This window comes from Rhipicephalus microplus, chromosome X, assembly GCF_043290135.1.
Source record: "Rhipicephalus microplus isolate Deutch F79 chromosome X, USDA_Rmic, whole genome shotgun sequence".
NCBI classification, from domain to species: domain Eukaryota; kingdom Metazoa; phylum Arthropoda; class Arachnida; order Ixodida; family Ixodidae; genus Rhipicephalus; species Rhipicephalus microplus.
This window is the reverse complement of record NC_134710.1, coordinates 158,055,054-158,074,187: the sequence shown is the minus strand read 5'-3', so window position 1 is coordinate 158,074,187 and position 19,134 is coordinate 158,055,054. Positions and strand designations below refer to the sequence as shown.

Here is a 19,134-nt window from a genome sequence, read left to right as displayed (position 1 = left end):
CAGTGGTGCTTGTGACTTTCGGTCAAAAGCACAAGTCACAAGTCACAAGCACCGGTGTAGCTCAGTGGATCAATAAAGAAAAAAAACGGTGTAGCTCAGTGGTAGAATACTGGGCTGGCACCCAGCAAACCCGGGTTCAAGCCCTGCTGTGCCAATAATGCTAAGTCATGCCTGCCTAAGGCAAGTTTGACAAAGAGTTTAAGTACCAGCGTAACTCAAAGGTACAATATTGAGCTGGCACCCAGAGGACCTGGGTTGAAGCCCCACTCTGTAATTGGTGCAAGGTTTTTTTCTAATTTCGCGCGATGTGGTTAGACAGCGGCGGTGGCGGCGGACAACAACTGCGCATGACCCCAAAAGTGATCTCATAACAGCTTTCGCTGTAAAAAGAAAGCGCCAGGCCTGCGCTGAACGCGCCGCACTGTCACAGTGAAAGTTAGAAGAGCAGCTCTTTAAGAGCCTTTTTTTTAACACTCTTTGGGTTTAGCTGCTGCAAGCACCGTTGAAGTGTACCCACTACGCCATGAATCAGGTGTAGTATGCAGGCATTCACTACGCGTATGCCATTCTTCGTCATTCATTGTCATTCTTCGAAGAACTGTGGTACTTTTGGCACAGTTGAAAGCAAGTGCGTGCAATTTTTGCGTTCTGTGGCTGACGACATAGAAGAACTATGCCAGAAGCTTTTGTAATCCCCGCGATTCCTCACAGTGGGTATGCACCACATTTAATAGATCAGAAAGATCAAGATTAAGATAACGAGTTAAAGCATTCACCAACCCACTCGTTGCTTGATTTGCATTATCTGACACCTCGTTGTTCCTTTTATTATCTGAAACGCTTTATTACTCATAAGGACCCGATTCGTTTCCCAACATCAAGACTGCCTAAGGCTGATTTGCAAGAGTTCTAAGCACTGGCGTGGCTCAGTGGTAGAATACTGGGCTGGCATGGACGGTACCCGGGTTTGGCTCCCTATTGTTTCTTTGGGTATTTTATTTACTGACTTTTTTTCTTATTTCTTCCGATAGCGGTTACGGACACCGGCGGCGGCAGACAATTACGGTGCGCACGTGACTCATGTTGTGATCTCATAACAGCTGTCGCTGTAAAAGCGATCCTCAAATCACAATGTCATGAGCGAACGCGGTCGACGAATAAATGAATACACAAAGAATGGAGTCTCATCGTAGGGTCAACGTGAGTGTCAGCTGTCTTAATATGACATGTTGCAGGAGTTCCAGCGTTATGGACTGTGCAGTCATGTGGTCATGTGATACGTCACACGTCATGTGGTGACGTCATCTGACTATTGGCGTCGCGCACGCATCTGAGTATGCCAAGTTTTTTCACTATATAATAGGCGATAATATTCGGGCAAGTTTCTATACATTTAGGCCTATCTTCAAACGAACAATATATTTGTAGCAGTGGTTAACTGGTGAAGAACGACTATTGTATATATATTGGCACAATGTAAGGAAGTCAGTCCGGGGGGATGTACACCACACAAACGTGATAACAGTGCTGGTATCCGCCATCATAACTAAACGGCTAAGGCGTCGTGTTGTCCCCGAGGACGCGGCATTCGTTCTCGGCTACGGCGGCCACATTTCAGTGGAAGGGAAACGTAAAAGCCCTTTCGTTCTTATATTTAAGGGCGCGTTGAAGAAGACCGCGTGGCAAAAGTTATCTCAGAGTCACTCACAACTGCGTGCTTCATAAGCATTTCGTGGAATCTGGGCGCCCCTCTGGTGTGAAATGCCGATAATCAAATTTATATGGTCACAATTATTCCGGAGGCCCAAGTACGCATGCCTCTTAATCATATCGTCGTTCTGGCACGTTCCGTTCCAGAAATGTCTATATTACCATTAACACGCCAATTCTCGATAAAATCTTGAATGATATTTGGGCTTTAACATCCTAAAACCACCATATGATTATGAGAGACGCCGTAGTGGAGGGCTCCAAAAATTTTGACCTCCTAGGGTTCTTTAACGTGTACACTCTAAAAAAATATCGAGTAGAAAGGATGTCTTTTTGTCCCAGAACAAAAATCGTCACAAGGCTTGCGTGCGCTTCCTTTCTTGAAAACTCGGCACTGGCCACTTTCCTAACAAGAATGCAAGGTAACCCTGATAATGGGCATGTCGATCGTGACCGGAAAGTACCGGGCGCGGGGCGATAGCGCAAGGATGGAACACAATATAGATGACGATTATTGTTTTGGGACAAAAGAACACCCTTTTTATTCGCTCTTTTTTTTAGAGTGTTCGCCAATTTGAGCACCCCGGCCTAGGGAATTTTCGCCTTCATCGAAAACGCAGCCGCAGCAGCCGGAATTCGATCCGGTGACTTGCGCGTCAGTAGCCGAATACCTCACCACTACGGCGGGGCTCGCAGTAAAATCAGAACCAGGACACATGTAACTCAAGATAAGCACTGAACTTGCTAACACAATGTAGCATTACGCGCTGCTGCTTGTTGTGTTCGCTATATGTTGCTTGTCAAGGCGCTAAAGTTAGCCAGCAAATTTTTTGTGCTGGATACCGATTATTTGTTTTATATCCACCAATACAGCATAACTTCACTCATTATTTATTTGCCTGCTGAAAGGCCCCTTTTACACGCATCGAACAGAAGTAGGTATTTCGTCTAAACCGTGGTTGGCAGATCCTCAAAGAAAAAAAGAGCCACCAGTTAACCAAAGTAGCCAGAACGGTAGCAAAGCGGCAGCCATTATTTTATTTTGGAGCCAGAAAATTAGCCAAACATGATTTCAGTTTCTCTGAATTATCACCACATTCAGGCGCCTAAAAATACAAAAATATACAGCACAGCAAAATTTATTATATAAATTTTGTAAAAATGCGCCTGCATTTCTTCACAGGGGGAACGCGAGTAAATACGTCGCAGAGTGCAGGGGGGTGTCACGTAAATGGTGCGCAATCGGGTTTGGGAATGATTAATTGCTATTTCGTCTTTATTGTTATTCTTTGAAAGAATGAGCGGTGGTGCATTCAAGGGCAAGCGAAAGCCAAGTAAAGGTGCCCTGGAGTAAACTGCCAAACCGAGATTCAGTGCCTACATACACGGGGTGGCCAGAGAACAGTTGTGCAGTGCAATCAGTCATTTTTTTTTTTTACTAGCAGACGCTGCCTCCATCGGCCTTACGAGGCTAGAGAGGGGGAGGGGAGCGACGGCTTTGTGGGTGTATTTCTTGGCCGGCAAGAAACGCGAGATGCGCAGTGGGGGTGTGGACGGCGCCGCCACTGACGCTGAAGTGCGACATCGTGCGACTAAAATATCTCCACATTAAAATATATATATCAGGTGACCTGATGGATCCCGGTAGGTTTATATTTAGATCCACATTTCCATTGATGGCACTTCGGCACTCACAACCTAAACTTAATGAAGGTGCCGCACAAGACCTGCTGGACTTTTCGCATGCAAAATTTTTTATTGCCCCTGGGCCAACAAATCACGCAAACAGCAGCTTAGACGCACTCACGTAAGAAGTGCATGCAGTACTTCGTGCGTGAACGCAGTGACAAAAAGCGGGCCTGTCCTTTCCAAATAAATAAAACATCACAAGCGACGTAAGAAACGTCATGTCTGACAAGTGTAGCAGACTAAGCAGTCAGGATAATTAACTAGAATAAAAAAAATGTCTGCAAAAATAGTGAGATGTGTGCGCTTTGCACAAGGCTTACCGCCCGCATCCACGTTTCGCCAACGTTCGCCTAGGGTGGCGCCACCTATACTGCTTAGAGCGCGTGAGGTGGATAGCAGCTAGCAAGCCTGAACAAGTCCTCAGGCAGCCGCGTTACAGTGCTGCCGAACGTGTATTTTTTCTATAGTTGCGTTCAGTTGTAGCGTATATCATCTGTTGATGCCAGCGCCAGAACAATAGGCAAAAGGTAGCCAAGTAGCCAATGTCATTTTTCTGTCACCGCGGCCTTTTAAAATAGCTAATCTAGCGTAAAGTAGCGAAATTTGGCAACCCTGTTCTAATTCTCTGCGTACAATTTTTTTCCTATTTCAAATTGAAAGCATGCGGGAAATGAAGCACACGTTCACATGTAATGGTATAGGGACAAGCACAAACACGCATTGTTTATTGATGCATTGGGTGAAACTATTGAATGAATAGGGAAAAGTAACACCAATACGAATTTGCGCTTATCCCCATACCCTTCCTTATGAACGTGTCCTTTTTTTTTCGCGCAGCCTTTTCATTTCAAGTCAGCTTAACAACAGGCTAAAGACGAGTTCCAAATGTGTACCGTTAAAATTAAACAAGCCTAAGTCATAGAACATGTAGATTTGAATCGTCTGATATTAATACATTCTATGTCAAACGCTATACTTTAGTTCCGAGTTTCCCTGCACGTTCAATGACTGAAAGTGTGTGAATACATTTTTAACTTTACCAATACCCGACCACGGTGGTGTAGTGGCTAAGAATCTCGGCTGCTGACCCGCAGGTCACGAGATCGAATCCAGGCTGCGGCGGCTGCCTTTCCGATGAAGGCGGAAATGTTGCAGAACCGTGTGCTCAGATTAGGGTGCACGTTAAAGAACTCCATGTGGTCGAAACGTTCGGAGCTCTCCACTATGGCGTCTGTCATATTCATATTATGGTTTTGGGACGTCGAACTCCACATATCAATTATTTTACCGTACGTCACGCGCGGCCCTATACCCACTCACTTCTATTTTTTATAAGCACCCTGCGTTAAAACTTTACACAGTTTAGAGTGGCGTCAGGACACATAAGGTGCGCAGAAAATTGGTGGGACGCGATGCACCATCATCTTGACACCTCAGGTCACTTTGAAAACCCGAAGCCTTTTGAGCATCCATGCTCCACATGATTCTGAAACGACAAACGTTCAAATAAAAATTGTCTCTAAACTTGAGCTTGGCGAAACTCGGGGTGTAACGATTAGAGGAACGATGAAGCACGAGTCGCCGCCCCGTAAAATGTCACCTAATTTTATTCGCTTCCCTGTGGTGGCCGGCGTCATCCCAGCCTGACTTGCGATTAAGCGGCGCTTATTTGATAAATGAGAGCGTCGTAGCGACATCTCGCTGCTGCAAGGTGCGTAGGTCAGCGTGTGAAGCAAACACTGACTGCGGTGTTGTGAAGCATTAAGCCGATATCGATAATCAAAACATAGCGCAAAGTAATAAGAAACGCTTTTCAGTCCTTTTTTTTTCCTTTGCAAATAATACCTGGGCACGAAGAGCAGCACTAAGAAAAGAGGGCGCCAGGTGCAGACATGGCACCACAGTGCAGTGGTCTTCGTGTGCGCGTTGTCAACGAGGCGCTTCGACATGCGCAAGTGTCTACTCACGTGGGGATACATCAGGAGCACGAGGAGGAGGAAGGCCAGACCCAGCACCACCAGCGCGGCTAGCAGTGTTAGTAGCAGCGAATGCCGTAACCGGCCCGAGTAGCGACGCCGCAGGTCCGACAGGTCCACGCTGCCGGGCCCCATGTCTGAGTCGGCACCGTCGGCGCCACCCCCGTCGGGATCTGCGCCGGCGCACGCCGCCAGTGCGCCTCTCCGCAGAGCTGGCTGACCCTGCAGGAAGAAGGCCGGAAATTGCTTCAGTTAGCGACAAACACTTCACTGTCGCTAGAGCATAAATATGCGTTATGTGTCGCTGATGTTTCAGCCGGGTACACCATTTTGTAGCGTTAGCTACACTGGCCTCGCTGAGCCAATTTCGCGTGGCACTGGTCTGCGCATGCGCAATGATACTCCGCCGCCGCCACGCGCGGCTGGCCGCCGGTGTGCGCTCAATTTGATGCGCTGCGCAGACGATCAGTGGCGTTACGCACCGGAGCCGGCCCCTTCCTCGCACTCGGCCGCGGTCGCGCGCGACTCTCCACCGCCGGTGTGCGCTTCCCAGAGGAGTGCCGTCATAGCCTTGGTAGATATATGGACACCGACGCGCGCGCCTTCCCTGTGCAGTCGCCATCTGACACTGCGCTGGAGCCGCTTGATAGCGCCTCTGACTGGCGTTTGCCACTGTGGTATAGCCATGGAGAAGGAGAGTGCAAATGCTGCTCAACGGTGCAGGAGAGCGGAGAAGCTTAGCTCATCGGATCCCGAAGTAGTTGCCCGGCAAAATAAATATACATGTGCCATAGAATGCGCATACCGTGTGTGTGTCATTGGAACAGCTGTAAGTATGATATCTGCAAAGCTAAGAATAATCAGCTCAACCTTTGCTAACGCTACGTATATCTTGTCATAGCTGAGCTAAACCACTGCCATTTTTTTGCTGTCGTCGCACAACTGACTACATAATAGTTTTGTGGTGATATTTTTTTATTTTAACTCAAGTGCGGGTGACATCCACTATACACTCTTAGAAAAAAGGTGGTAGTACTTGCTAACTTTGGGGTAGTAATGGTTTGTCACATATGTACAACCCTGGTAGTAAGCGCAGTTAGTAACAGAGAGGGTGGTAACAGTTACTATCCTTGTTGTTACTACCAGCATTTAGTAACTGTTACTACCCTAGCCGTTACCACCCATGGGTAGTAACTTTTAAAGGTCTCAAGAAAAAATGTAGTGACCAATACAAAGTAACCTTGTTTATTCATTTTGGCATGTTATTACTGCTAATGTTCGCCAAGCAATGTCTTATTACTGGGCAACTTCGGGTAATCAAGCGTGGTGTGTCATGAACGCTAAGAATACATAGACCATACAAGTTCACTGTTTTTTTTACGCATTTTTTCTTTTTTTTCTCTTTTTTTCTTTATCACTATTTTTTACGCATACATGTAGCATTGAGTACCAATGGGGTATATATAGCCCCTACTTTGCAGGGACATGTCTGGTACAGGGGAGCACTTGTGTCTCAGGATGAATCATAACAAATTTGAACTTACAGCACTATAATATACTACTTGGTTACGTATGTTTGGTGGCGTAGCACAAGACTTTTAATTATCCTTACTTATAAAAAATTGTATGTCGAATTTATTTATTATAAAAAGGTCATAAAAAGGCATTATGAGCAGTAGCCGAAACAATGTTATGAACTTCTTTTCAGTGCATTTGAATGCTTCACTTGGCTAATATATCAGTGTTTACAAGGTAATATTCGTTTTTTGGTTTTGACGCGGCAAAACAAGGACAATGTTTGGATACACGCCGCAGTGAATTGATTGTGACCGTTTTCGGAACTAATTGTGACCGTCTAGTTATTTTGATCCACCGGTCTTGTTAATATTTGCTGTAATTTACTAAGTTTGTTGTAATTGTCGAATGCAACACGTGTACACTTGCCTACGGTTCAGTAACTTGTACTTCTCTGCTTCGACAATATCAGAATCACGTTTACATGTCTCAGTTACGTAATTTGAAACAAAATGTCTTTTCTTGATCTATAGATATTTTCTGGGCCATTTTTTCGTTTAATGATAATACGTCGAAACGATTCTCCTCATAAATAGTCAGAATGGGAATCACACACTGTTTCGGATTAAATAGTCAACAGCCGGGTAGCAAAAAGGTAGTAACGTGGCAAGAAAGGTAGTAACGGCTACAGTTACTACATCTTTCATTCAATTTACTAACTGTTTACTAACGTTGGTAGTGAAAGGGTCGCAAAAAGTTAGTAATGGTAGCAGCTAGTAACTGTTCGTTAACGTAGGTCGTGAATAGGTAGGAAAAGGGTAGTAACAGTATTAGTAAGGTAGTAACCGCTGCAGTTACTACCTATTTGCTTACAGTTGCTACTTTTTTACAAACTTTTTTTTTAAGAGTGTACCTCACCACATACGGCAACACAAGGGCTCCTGCGACACCAAAGGACGTCACTCCACCTTTAGGGGTGAAGAAAAAAAATAAAAATGAAACACTTTGGCAGCGTTTTGGCGAACAACAAAAATCGTAATTGCTGGAAAAAGTCCTAAATACCCTTTTGTCATCAAGGTAATGTACTACGCTGCATCAAAAATCTGCCATCCCCCAGCATGATCATTTAAGTGTAATAAAAAACTCATTTTTTTTCAATAAGCGGGCGTAGTAGATGGTGTTAGTGCTTTGTGTATATAGGATACTTGTCATAAAAAACGTTAGCCTCACTGGGTGGGGTGCGCTACAATTAATATCTGTGGTACTGCTTCCGGTGGCCGATGTTCGTCCCGTCGTCAGGCAGATTATTCTTCGAATAGGACGAAACAATACGTGCGATAAACGTTCAGGCACAAAGCCCATCATACAGTTTATGGTCCCACAAGTTTAGTGTCCTTAATTCTTCTTTAAAACAAAGGTACCGTAGAAGGAATCACACTTGCCTAGAGCGAAAGCGCATGGCTCTGGATGCTGGTGTCCGCAGGTGCTATCTCACGCTAGCTATAGCTTCCGTTGATGCTTGAATGATCTAGCAGGCAGTATGACCAAGTTAAGTACCATTACGGTGTCGGTTTCGCACATTACTGCCGAAAGCAGCAGCTGAAGTGGTCAGCTGAGTGCTCTAGATAAGCATGATTCTGTCTGTACATGCTTTGTCAGAAGTACTGCTGAAATCATTTAAGAAGACAACTTTTACTATATCTTAGTTCAACGCACTAAATCAACAACACTTTCATATCCTTCAACAATAGCCACAGAGTCATATTGTCTTTGATAGCTTTAATATCTTTAACGTACAGATGTGGAGGGCATTTAACGTACCAATACAAATACAGCCAAAAATATCGGAAGGAATGAACACCGGGAAAAGAAAACGTGGTAAATATAACAAATCGGAAAGTGTGCCACAGCAGTTATTTGTTGTACTTGCGTTAAATATGAACGTTCACCACAATAGATAGCTGTCTTGTCAAACAACTCTTGGCATTCTTGACTAGCTTTTGCTTGCAAAATAACACCGCAGGAAAACAGCGCTATCCTCAACCGTCGACGGAAGACGCACTAAAAGCACTCGCATAATAAAAGAAAAAAAACAGTTTTGCTACAAGTACTAAGCAATGAATGCGATAGCAAAAAATGGGAATATTATACGGAGGCAGGCTATAGCCGCTCAGCCCTTGAAAAGATCTTGCTACTTTTTTTCGGCGTGGCCAGGAAACGCTGTCAATCGGTAGTGGAAGCAAATGAAAAACGTGTGCGAAACATTCATCATCATCATCAGCATCATCATCAGCCTGACTACGCCCACTGCATGGCAAAGGCCTCTCCCATGATCCGCCAGTCACCCCGGTCTTGTGCTTTCCGTTGCCCCTTTATACCCGCAAGCGTTTAAATCTCATCGGCCCACCTAATTCTCTGTCTCCTCTTCGTGCGCGTTTCCTTCTATGGGAATTCAGTCAGTTACCATTAACGACCACCGGTTATCCTGCCTACGTGCTACGTGTCCATTTCTTTTTCTTAATTTCAACTATGATGTCCTTAAAAACAGTTTGTTCCCTGACCCACTCTCCTCTCTTTTTTGTCTATCAAGGTGTCACCTATCATTTCCTTTCCATCGCTCGCTGCGTCGTCCTCAAGTTAAGCTCAACCCTCTTTGTAAGCCTCCAGGTTTTTGCTCCGTAGGTAAGTACTGTCAAGATGCAACTGTTATATAACTTCCTCTCGAGGGTTAGCGGCAATCTACTAGTTATGGTTTGAGAGTGCGTATTCGAAAAAAATATATTGAGGTAATATGCCAATAATTCTGTACGCACTGTTGCTTTCGCAACATCACGTTCATTCTAGCCCGCCGTGAGTAATGAATAATTTGCACAGATGATCGGCGTAAGAAAATTGAGCCTAGGCGTTTTAATCAGCTGCCCTAGGGAAGCTGTCGTGTTTTGGTTTTTTGTTCGTTTGTTTGCTTTTGCACTCAGTGCTTATCGCGCTATAACTCGCGTTTGTATAGTAGTAGTAACAGTAGTAACACCAATAAATACACGATCCAAAAACAAGGGAGAAATCGCAGTAGCAAGCGTGTGTGAAAAAAGTTTTAGATCTTACTCACAAGTTGGATCATCCGTTTTCAAAGTGCTCCACCCTATACTTATTCTTCTAGTTATTTCAATCTCTCGGTCCGGCTCCACGTCAATTACCTGTACTAAGAAGACATATTCCTTAACCAATTCTAGCGCCTTTCCATGTATCACAAAGCGCTGTTTTCTGCCAATATTGTTGCACATTACTTTAATTTTGTGTATATTAATTTTCAGACCTACTTTTCTTCTTTACGTTTCCAGTACAGTAATAGTGAATTGTAATTCGTTCCCTGAGTTACTCATCAAAGCAATGTCATAAGCGAATGGCAGGTTACTATGGTACTCTTTATTAACTCTTATCCCTATCTCTTCCCAGACTAGGCTCCTAATTACCTCCTGTAAACACGCGGTCAATAGCATTGAAGAAGTCGTGTCTCCCTGTCTCACACCCTTCATAATTGGGATTCTTTCACTTTCTTTATGGAAAACTATGGTGGCTGAGGATCCTCTGTATATTGCTTCTAGTATGTTTATGTAGGGTTCTGTGATGGCCTGATTCCGTGCTGCCTGCATTACTGCTGATGTCTCGACTGAGTCAAACGCGTTCTCGTGAACTCTAAAAGCTATGTATAGGGGTTGGTTGTACTCAGCGCATTTCTATATTAGCTGAATGATAGTATGAATATGATCTATTGTGGAGTAGCCGGTACAAAATCCTGCATGGTCCTTTGGCTGATTGAACTACAATATTGACTTAATTCTATTAGCTATTATTTTTAAATAATTTGCAAAGAACGGAGAGTAAGCTGATCGGCATGTAATTTTTCAAGCCCTTGACGTCTCCTTTCTTATAGATTAGTATTACAGCGCAGTACGCGGCCTAAAATATACATACGAGAAATCCTAAGTAAGCAAGAAATCACTGCACATTTTCTCGACAATTGATGCCATCAACCCAAATGATGGCGCCATGAACTCAAAGCCCACGGCCGTTGGCTTATTTGAGTATCGTGAGCTGCTTAGTTATTGCAGCCGCCCCTTGCCCACGCATGATACTGTCACACTGAGAGTGGCCCGTTAGAAAAAAAAAGTGCTTAAGGTCATGATGCAAGCTGAAGATAAGACCTCCGTGGTGTTCTCCTTGTCCATCTTCCATCTGCGTAGCTTTCAGCGCTCTCGCGGGTATACGAAAAAAGGGAGAGAGGGCTTAAGAGCCGCAGATCCCTGAAACTCTGCTCGCACACGATGGATTCTAAATGTTCTTGCGGCAGTTCATTCGTGAGGCAATAAGTTCATTTAATGAACCCATTAGATCACAAGTTGGAAAACTGTTGACGGCCCAATTTGAGGAAGCGTGGCAGCTGCAGCGAGTGGAGTCACGTTCTTGCTATCTGTGACTTTCACGCGAAGTTCACGATCGGAGAGAAGGTAGGAATGTTTTAAGTTCTAACGTATCCTCTTATGTCACGCCCCGATGCCGGCGCCTGCGGCATCCCAAATAAATAAAATAAAAACTTGTGCTTGACTGCCACCGCCGGTTGGGCGGCGCGGCTACGACAGGGGACAAATCGAACCGCGCACCTTCTCTCCTTTTTCTTCTTTTTCCTTTTCGCATCGTCCCGAGCACCTGCTCGCGTTTTCGGGAAACAATAAACCAGTTTATAACTAGACGTGTAGCTCGAGCTTCGTCCTGCACGCGCGCTCTACCATTTGGTGAGTTTGTTGCATACACGTCCTTAACTCAAGTTGGAGCTATGTCCCTCGTAGAGCCGGACGCACAGGTGACGCTAGGAACCATTATGCCACAAGATCAGGTAGATCCCCCAACATCGGTCAGGATTCCCACACTGCAGGCGCCCCCGGTGACGCAGTCTCAGCGGTATCCCTACGCCTGCCACAATTCTGGGAGCGCCACATCGCCATCTGGTTTCTGCAGGTGGAAGCACAGTTCATCACCTGCCGAATAACACCGCTATTTCGGAAATTCCACTATGTCGTCAGTGCCCTGCCGCCTGCTGCCGCAGAACAGGTCTCCGACACACTGGTTGCCTTCAGGACGAACTTCCCGGCGGCGCCCTACGAGGAGCTCAAGGCAGCGCTGCTCGACCGAACCGCTTCATCAGAACGTGCGCAAATTCAACAGTTGCGCTCAACTGTGGAGTTTGGCGACCGGAGACCCACGTAACTCCTTCGATAAATGATGCAACTCCTCGGTTTGCGCGCCCACGCAATGGACAATGCGGTACTCCGCGAGCTGTTTCACCAACGCTTGCCATACAACGTGCAAATGGCGCTGGCTACTGCTTCCACTATGAATTTACCGTCACTCGCCGCACTCGCCCACAAAGTCATAGAGGTGGCGACGCAGCACTTGCAACTAGCCGCCATCACTAGTCCTTCGACATGACCTCAGTCGACATGTGCACCTCTTGATTTGCGAAGTGCTGCCTCCATTCTTTCCCAGATCGACCACCTCTGCAACAGACCGAATGGATAATCGTGGCAGCCACGCGAAAATACTACACTCCACGCCATTCGCGATAACGTGGCCGATTGTCAATATCCCACCAGACCGGAGACCGTGATCGGAGTGAGTCGGCAGGCCCAAGCTTATGCTACTACTGTCGTCGTTTTGGTGAGGAAGCCGGCCACTCTTGTTGCTATGCGCTTGGACGGGAAACCCAACGGCCGACCACTGGCGGCGACAAGCGGTGAGGACCTTGAAGAATGTCACCTCTTCCACGTTACCGACCACAATACAGGACAAAAATTTGTCATCGACACTGGAGCCCAGGTCAGCGTCCTTCCTGCCGCAAGGTCAGAAAGAATTTTGCCTGCCATTTTATACGTTCAAGCTGTGAATGGCACTCGCATTCCTGTGTACGCAAAACGTTCCCTCACACTTAACCTGGGACTTTGCAGAGTGTTTCGCTGGGTGCTTTTAGTTGCCGACGTTGGCTCCGCGATAATAGAGCCGGATTTTCTCGCCAAGCATAGACTCCCCGTCGACCTCAGACACAAACGTCTCCTGGACACGGAAACGAGCCTGTCTTTCCAAGGCATCACTGCTGGCGCAACTACTGATGTGGCACCTTGCGCCCCACAGTTGCCTCAGAACGTTCGCCACCTTGATAAATTCCTATCCCTGAGATCACCGCCAGTTAGGACTCAACCTGATGGTCACGCTATTCAGCACCATATACTAACATATGGCCCACCTGTTTTCTGCTGTCCACTGCACCTTGCCCCGACAAACTCAAAGTGGCCCGTGCTGAGTTCGAGCACATGTTGGAAATTCGGATAATTAAACCGTCATCCAGAAGCTGGGCATCACCCCTACACCTGGTCTCTAAAAAGTCAGGTGACTGGAGGCCATGCGGAGACTACCGGCTCCTGAACACCAAGACTGTACCTGACCGGGTTACACTGCCCAAAATCCAAGACTACACCTATGCTCTGCACGGTGCCACAATATTTTTCCAAAATTGATCTTGTTCAGGCATACCACCAAGTCCCCGTGGCCGAGGAAGACATCCCTAAAACAGCCATAACAACACCATTTAGACTTTTCCCATTTCTGCGCATGCCATTCGGACGGCGAAATGCTGCACAATCTTCACAGCGCTTCCTTGACACAGTGACGCGCGCACTGCCATTCATGTTTGCCTACACAGATGATCTGCTTATAGCAAGCTCGCCATTCGAAGAACATGTGCAACACTTTCGGCTTCCCTTCGAGAGACTGGCAGCCAACGAAATCGTAATCAACAGCGGGAAATGTTAATTCGGAGTGCGCTCTCTCGCATTACTTCGTCATTGTGTAGACACCATCGGCATCCACCCTCTTCCCGACAAAAAAAAAAGCGGTCGTAGAGATTCCCAAACCGACATTGCATACCAAGCTCCATCATTTTCTTGGTCTGGTGATTTGTTACCGGTGCTTCGTAAGAAACTGTGCCGCGCTACTGGAACCACTCGATCGTTTGCTTTGCGGAAAACAGCAGTCCACCACACTGGAATGGAACAGCGTCGCCGAGAAAGCTTATCTTTCCATCAAGAGTGCTTTGGTCGAAACACCCTACTCATTCACCCAAATCCGAACTGCCATTGGTGCACATGACCGAGGCATCCAATTCTGCGGTGGGAGCGGTTCTTCAACAAGTAGATGGAAAATGGCAACCCCTCGCCTTCTCCTCAAAACGCATGAGCCCCGCCCAAACCCGCTACAGTGTGTATGTACGGCCACGAGCTTCTCTCCATGTACCTGTCTGTGCGCCATTTCCGCCACCTGCTCGAAGGGCGATTATTCACCATCTACACCGATCACAAGCCCCTGACCTACTCCATCGGTCGTTCCGAGTCCATATACACGCCAAGTGAGATACGCCAGTTTTTCTTCATGTCGGAGTTCACGGAGGACATTCGACACATCAGTGAGTTTGAAGACGCCTCGCCGGATGCTCTCAGCCACGTGGACGCCGTCAAGCAGTCATTCGAACAGCTCGACGACCTCATTTCCATTCAACCTTCGAGAGCTCGCAACAGCTAGTGCAAGAGAACTCTGTGGACTTGACCGATCTGCGCAAAGCGACTACCTCCCTGCAGCTAGAGCCAGTAGTGATTGAAACTGAACCTATTGTTTGTGATACATTCACATCAGGAGGCCCACCATTGCCATTTCTAGCTGTTGCCTTTCGCAAGCAAGCCTTCGACTCACTGCACAATCTCGCCCACCCTGGAATTCGAGCAATGCAAAAGCTCGATGCGGCTCAATTTGTCTGGCCTCGCATGAACGCGGACGTTCGAGACTGGGTACGCGCGTGTGCACCTTGCCAGCGTGCTAAAGTTCACCGGTACCCATCACCACCACCCCACCGTTTACTACAACCTGATCAACTGTTTGCGGTGGTGCACATTGACATTGTTCGCCACTTCCACCTTGCCAAGGCTACCAGTATTTGTTGACATGCCTTGACTGCTTTACCCGGTGGCACCAGCGAACACCACTTTCTGACATTAAAGCAGCCACCGTCGCAGAGGCGTTCGTCTCCACCTGGATTGCATGGTTTGGCAGCCCGACAACAATACTCACTGACCGCGGCCATCAGTTTGAGTCATCGCTCTTCGCAGAAATTCTAAAGCTGCTCGGAACGGCCCGTTTGAGAACAGCTGCATAGCACATAGAGTATCCCACAATACTTACAAGAGGGAACTCTGGTGCTAGTGTCTATGGGAGCTACAACGCACGGCGCTTGAGTAAGCATGGGAATGATGGGTAGTACACACATTTGTCCAATATTAGTACTTCTGGCCTGCTTTTGACTCCGTGTGTGTTCGTGTGGCTTGGAGCTGTTTTCTTACAAAATAAGTATTAGCAAATGTTCAGCGGTTGTGCTGCACCATTTAATTATTTTAGACTTACTTTCCAAATTGGCTCACGAAGTTCAAAAGGGTTCAATCTTCCTTTCAAAACAAAACCAAAACACAGCAATAAACGGAGCCGCAAGTACGATTCGCCGGCCGCAAGTACGAAGACTAGGCAAATGTGTGTACTACACATCATTCCCATGGTCGCTGAACGATCGCAGCGCCACAGTGCCCTCTAGTTAATTTTGAGAAACTCTATGTCTTAGCCCCCAAAACCAATGGCCTCGTCGAACGCTTTCATCGGCATCTCAAAGAAGCACTGAACGCGCACGGATCCCGAAACAAATGGGTCGAGACACTTCCCCTCATTCTTCTTGGCATTCGATGCGCATTGAAAGAAAGCTCTCCTGCTCGACAGCAGAGCTTCTTTATGTCACCACACTTCGCCTCCCGGCCGGTTGTTCGACGCCACAATACCCCCAGCGCTCGTACAGCCAGCAAATATGTGAGCCTGCTTCGCGGGGCTTTCCAGAATCTTTGACTGCAACCGACACGTCCTAACTGAGTCCGGTCCGCGTACATCATCCGTTCACATGTGTTCGTGCGGTACGGACCTGTGCGTGGTTAACTGCAGCCTCACTACCTCGGACCCTTCCCAGTGCTGGAGCGTCTCCCATCGAACTTTGTAGTTCGATGGGAGACGTTGTTTGCAGTTCGTTGTAGTTCTAAAACTATAGCACTCGAGCGGCTGAAGACAGCCAACTGTGAACACACGTTCTCTTCGGCATCTTGCCTCACTGTGCCCCGCTCCCCTATGTCACTCTGCTGTCAAGGTGGTTGGCCAGGAAAACTGGGTAATCGCCCAACAATCTAGCGTGACGCTGCCTTGAACTATTCAGCAATGCACAACTGAAAACGGTTGACAGCTACACGTTTTAATGCCCTTTACCTACGTGTTCACAACACTATCCAGTAGTTCTAACTATGCGTGGATTTCCCATACCGCTATCAAAACACAAGCGAAGTCATTCACTAGGCCGGTTCATGTACGCCGCAGTATAGCAGTTGTTATAGTACTCGGCTGCTGACCTGCAGGTCGGGGGTTCTATGCCGGTGAGGCTGGGCATTTGGAATGATGTGGAATGATGAAAGCCGGTGTGCGTTTACATTGTCGGTGCACGATAAAAAACACCAGATTACATGTTTCAGAAGCCCTCCCGTACATGGCGTCTCCTATATTCTTATTGCGATTTTGCGACGTAAAACCCCAGATATTATTAGGCCTGTTCATCATTCACAATGAAAGTGTATATGCATAAATCTCTGCTTTGTATATCAAATCTGGGTTTTCAGCATTCATTTGCTGCTGGGTATATCACACCTGGATCTTCAGTACACAACCACCTGGGTCTTCAGCGGCAGCCTCAACACTGTACACGAACCCTCCTCGGGATGTCCCGATTCTCTAATCACACTGGTTACGCTTAACTGCTCACTCATTTATAACTGAGAACTCTCTCTGTCTAAACTGAACCCAGTGGCTTTTACGTCCAGCTTGGACGCGAAGACATAGAAGACGGTGCGCGGATAACATGTCAGGGCCTTAGTATAAGTACTCCTTCTACTCAACAGTTTCATCTGCTGTCATTTCTATACATTTCTTTCTCTCCGTATATATGCTCGAGACACCTACCTTTGAAATCAAATGGCAATCCATAAAACGGGGCATTCAAAACAAGGACACAAATATTTTAGCCATTTCCATACCTCCGTAATCTGAGTAAAAGCGGAGCTGGCAGGCAGGAGCCACCACATGCAGTGACGCAGATTGAGTTGCTTCTTCGTGGTTCTTCATCATCACCTCCTTTTTTCATCTTTTTCTTCCTCTTTATCTCTTTCTATATTGCATTCTCTCTTCTCCCTCCTCTTAACCATAATTTCTCTTTCAAACGTTGCTATATTAATATGTGGGTGGCTGTGCTAATGAGTGTATGCTACGCTAAGAGCTGTTGAACGAGTTCCCGCTTTCCATGGCGCATACTCACCGAGTTTTCTGCAGACATAAAAACCGTATAGATCTGTTTATTTCATCCCTGAATGGCATCCCCTCCAAGCTGAAACAGCGAAGCTTAAACAGGCTTCTAGGGAAAGCTTGAAGGTGTTCTACTCTCCAAGCCCAAACAGCGGTGCTGTTCAGGCTTGTAAAGTATACGCCTTCAAGATTACAGCACAATAGTGTAATCGGGCTAAGTTTACATAGCCCACTCATTCGTTAGCCAAGCTTCTCTTTTCGATGGACACCTCAACCGTGTTGCGAGAAAAGTAAAGAAATTTTCGCATTTTTAAACAATCACTTTTCGCACTTATCATAGGCATCTTATTGGGCACGAGGCCCACCACTGGAGGCGCGAGTGCTGCAATTGCTGTGACGTTCAGGGTTGGATCACGGGATCTTACCTTGATCTGGCAAAGGAAAGCTGGCGGTTAAACGCATTGTTTTTAACCGCTATACTTCGTGGTGCTTTCATTGCTCAACAGCGTTGTATTGTTCTAGCTTAAGGTGCGCGGACATTTTCAGACTACACATTGCGAAAAGTTGCAATAAAAGTTACCGGTGGCATGCCACAGTGCGCTACGTAAGTAAGGGTACTGTAGCGGCCCGTGGCTGTGCCACTGTCACCTCTCTTTCTCTGTTGTTGGGGTTGTTATTTTGAGCCGAAGAATTAAAATGAGCGCAGACCATGACTGATCACATAAAAGCAGATAGTTTCAGTTTCCACGCGGGAGCGTCGTTCACAATGAAAAATGAATGTGCGAATGATCCGATTCTGTATATTTTAAAATAAAACGTAGGAGCGTACATGTAGGCAAAGCCGATGTTCTTACGTTAAAAATGTGCGCAGTTGTCTGAATTGTCAGATACTCTAGATAGCCCAGAAATTCAAATCTTTTCCCTTTATTTTCGCTAATTTCACTCTAATTCGGTTTATTTCGTGTCCAGTTCCTTCTAAGTGTTCGCCCAGCGCGTTTGACGGAATCTTCTTTCTTACATCATAGATGTGCCACTCCAGTCTTTGCTAAAGCCTGCTTCTCTCGTCAAATCAACCATTACTGCAGTCTGCGCCACCACCATCCTCCTCCTTGGTTGTCCGTCCCCGTGTGTGTACCCGGTCACACGAATTTCCATCGGCCGACTGAACCCCCCCCCCCCCCCCCCCCCCCCAGAAAAAAATTTCATGGTATACGCACACAAATAATTGAGGTACCACCTCTACCTGCCCGGGCCCAGCTCTAATCAAGGTTGCAGCATATGTGTGACGGGTATACTCCAAGTCACTGAAAGCCTTAAGACTCAAACAAAAGGTATACGAAGAAAAAAAAACAACCTACAGTGCCATATACAGAAGAGGGAACTTGTACGTTGGGCATGCAGGCAATTTATCCAAACTGCAAATGGTGCAGTGCATGTAGACGAGATCAAATGAGCGAAACAAGAACACACAGATACAGCGCTGTGTGTGTGTTTTTGTATTGTTTGGTGCCATAATGGCTGCCCTGTACCACTTCCTCTTATATGCTGGTGTGAACTACAACTAGCACATACAGTTCGGCTACACAAAAGCTTCAAAAGCCTCACAAGAGCTCCCACAGCCCTATCATGCGATAACTTTCTTTTTTTACATAAAAAGGGTGTGTTTCTATCGTCGGTATATTAAAGCCTAGATGCAATACTTTATCGGTCAAAAGAAATTTCGCCTGCAATGGTACTGCTCCTTTGTGTAGAGGTCTCTGATAGATGC

General features: G+C 46.5%; 1 protein-coding gene across 1 annotated transcript in view; it reads right to left on the bottom strand.

The window, feature by feature from the left end:
• Positions 1 to 5,642, bottom strand: part of LOC142775126 (adenylate cyclase type 7-like) — a 286,309-nt gene extending 280,667 nt beyond the window's left edge. The window contains exon 1 of the mRNA XM_075876475.1: positions 5,367 to 5,642. Coding sequence (XP_075732590.1) covers positions 5,367 to 5,510 — 144 coding nt within the window. The 5' untranslated portion in view covers positions 5,511 to 5,642. The remainder of the gene's footprint in view (positions 1 to 5,366) is intronic.
• Between the last annotated feature and the right edge of the window lie 13,492 nt (positions 5,643 to 19,134).